General features: G+C 47.1%; 2 protein-coding genes across 2 annotated transcripts in view; one reads left to right on the top strand and one right to left on the bottom strand.

The window, feature by feature from the left end:
- The first annotated feature begins 160 nt into the window (after positions 1-160).
- Positions 161-875, top strand: atoh1c (atonal bHLH transcription factor 1c). The gene has a single exon (XM_014023368.1). The coding sequence runs from the start codon at positions 276-278 to the stop codon at positions 714-716; it is 441 nt and encodes a 146-aa protein (XP_013878822.1). The 5' UTR covers positions 161-275; the 3' UTR covers positions 717-875.
- Positions 876-1,418: 543 nt separating this feature from the next.
- The window catches only part of LOC106528243 (wings apart-like protein homolog), a 29,548-nt gene continuing 28,327 nt past the window's right edge, over positions 1,419-2,639 (bottom strand). The window contains exon 20 of the mRNA XM_014023367.1: positions 1,419-2,262. Coding sequence (XP_013878821.1) covers positions 2,197-2,262 — 66 coding nt within the window. The 3' untranslated portion in view covers positions 1,419-2,196. The remainder of the gene's footprint in view (positions 2,263-2,639) is intronic.

Below are 2,639 nucleotides of genomic sequence, written 5' to 3'. Positions count from 1 at the left end.
TCCTCCTCCTCCTCCTCTCCTATCTCCTCATGTCCTCCCTCCTCCCTCCTGGACCCGGTCCACAGAGACCCACTGAGACGCTTCTAATCCGTTTTTGATGAACCCTGTTAATGGACCTCCTGCAGGGACTTTGGTTCTGTTCATTAAGCAGCACACGACCCTCTCCACGCCCCCGGAGCACGCAGTGCGCGTGCCCGAGGTTCTGCTCCATAAATCCTCCTCAGGAGCTCCTGGAGCCGGACTGTTGGTTCTGAGGAAGAGGAGGAAGAGGAGCGATGCCGCCGCGTAAAAGCCTGTTCGCGTCCTTCATCTCCGCGGCCCCCGAGGGGCCCGCGGACCAGGCGSACCGACCCGAGGCCGAGCGCGCCGGAGACGAGCCTCCGCGCGCCCTGACGGAGCTGCGGCTGGGGGCCCCCGGCGGCGCGCTGCGCCACCTGCAGCCGGACAGGTGCGCGCTGGAGCACGCGCAGAGGCGGCGGCGGCTGGCCGCCAACGCGCGCGAGCGGAGGAGGATGCTGGGCCTGAACGTGGCCTTCGACCGGCTCCGGAGCGTCATCCCGAACCTGGAGAGCGACAAGAAGCTGTCCAAGTCCGAGACCCTGCAGATGGCCCAGATCTACATCAGCACCCTGAGCGAGCTGCTGCAGGACGGACCGGAACCAGACCCGGAACCGGAGCCCGATGGAGAGGCCCGGGGCCCCGAGAGGACCAGATAACCAGAACCAGAACTTTTAGAGACTCAAACTTTTTTAATGTTTCTTAATTAATGTTTAAACATTTGTTTCAAATGAACTTCCTGTTATTTTTTATATTTTTATTCAGAAAAACTAAAGATTTTGTTTCCGAACAGAAAATCCTTGTTGCTCAATTTAAAATAAAAACTTATTTTAATCTAAAAACAGAAGAACGAGTCGAGGAGTTACTGAAAGTAGGAACTTTTATTATTTTAAATTATTTACAGGTAACCAAAAAACACGCAGCTCAGATCAGTACAAACAGGAACTTTCTGTCCAAAACAACAACAACCAGGAGGAAAAAGTTTCCAAAAGGAAAAAAATAGAGTCAGATTCAGAAAAGTAGAGTCTACATCTAAAACTTTATTTTACCCCCCCCCCCCCCCCCAGTACTCTCCTCGTACAGAAGTAATCAGAGTATTTACAGAAGTATGTACAAAAACCTGTTTCTTCTGCAAACACCTGGAGATAAAGCTCTGAACTGTGTGTGTGTGTGTGTGTGTGTGTGACACAACCCAACACTGAGCTCTAAACATGACTCAGCAGAAAACAACTTGTTTCAGTAAATGTTTATGTTTGATTTGGACTCTTTAACGTCTCGTTTTGATGACATCATCTTAACGAGCCGTTAGGAACAAACTCAGAAATAAAAACAGTTTCTGGTTTTCAGGGTTGAAAAACAAATTAAATCTTGAGCTTTTATTTTTGAAGGACTGAAATCTTACAGGAACATGAAAAACATGGAAGATTTTTTTTTTTCAAAATAAAAGTCTTCACAATTTATTTCTGAAACGGGTTCAGATCAGGCAGAGACTTTAGAGCTTCCAGCTCWGATTTAACCGATCCGGTTCACAGGGCCGGTGGATCCTGACCCAGTGGATCCTGACCCGGTGGACCCTGGCCCGGTCGGGTCGGTTCTTGAAGGAAGCAGAGATGTTTTTGTGTTTTGGGGTCCTCAGGATGAGCAAGAATAAAAAATAAAAATGACCCCCTCCAATCCCATTTCCAGGTGTTAACTTGACAACATGCTGCAGGTTCTGATGCGTCCCTCTGGTTCTGACCCACAAAGCCTCCTGTCCTCAGAACCAGGAGGTCAGAAACAGAACAGAGTCAAACAGACTAAAGAATAAAATCATTTAAGGTTCTTTAACGGCTCCGATTGTTCTGCTGATGACGGAGTCTTCACTCTGGTGCTGAGGAGGAGGTCCACCAGGACGGAGATCCACCAGGATGGAGGTCCACCAGGATGGAGGTCCACCAGGAGGAGGAGGTCCACCAGGAGGAGGAGGTCCACCAGGAGGAGGAGGTCCACCAGGAGGAGGAGGTCCACCAGAACTGATCCAGAACTAAAATACTGAGTGGGACTGAAATTATCGATCACATGGAGGTCCTTTAACGGGAGGATGAGGAAGATGAAGGTGTGTGTGTGTGTGTGTGTGTGTGTGTGTGTGTGTGTGTGTCTCTAGCAGTGCTCCAGGTAGTCGATGATCCGGGAGATGGACTTCTGTCCCGTGGTGCCGACGTCACACTGCAGACAGAGTCAGTTATTAGCTCACAACAGAACCAGCTGCAGCCCTGAGTTTGACTCATTTTGCACACCTCAGATCATGAATCTGTCACGACTGTTTTTTCCTTCATTTCTGTTTTTCTGTACAGTATTTTGCCTTATTTGTCATTTTTATCTTATTTCCTCTTGACAGACTGTTACAGTAATGATTATTCTTACTTTTATTTTGATCTATGTTTATTTTTATTGTTACTATATTTAAAAGGGATCAACGATTAGTTGTAACATTAGACTTTATTTGATAAACATTTACTTTAACTGTAAAAATACTGTAGGATGTTTAGTTTGTAATTTGTTTTTAAATATATTTTAACACGGACGGAGCCATTTTATTTACA

Source organism: Austrofundulus limnaeus, unplaced genomic scaffold, assembly GCF_001266775.1.
Source record: "Austrofundulus limnaeus strain Quisiro unplaced genomic scaffold, Austrofundulus_limnaeus-1.0 Scaffold364, whole genome shotgun sequence".
Lineage (NCBI taxonomy): Eukaryota > Metazoa > Chordata > Actinopteri > Cyprinodontiformes > Rivulidae > Austrofundulus > Austrofundulus limnaeus.
This window is presented reverse-complemented; position numbering and strand designations above follow the sequence as displayed.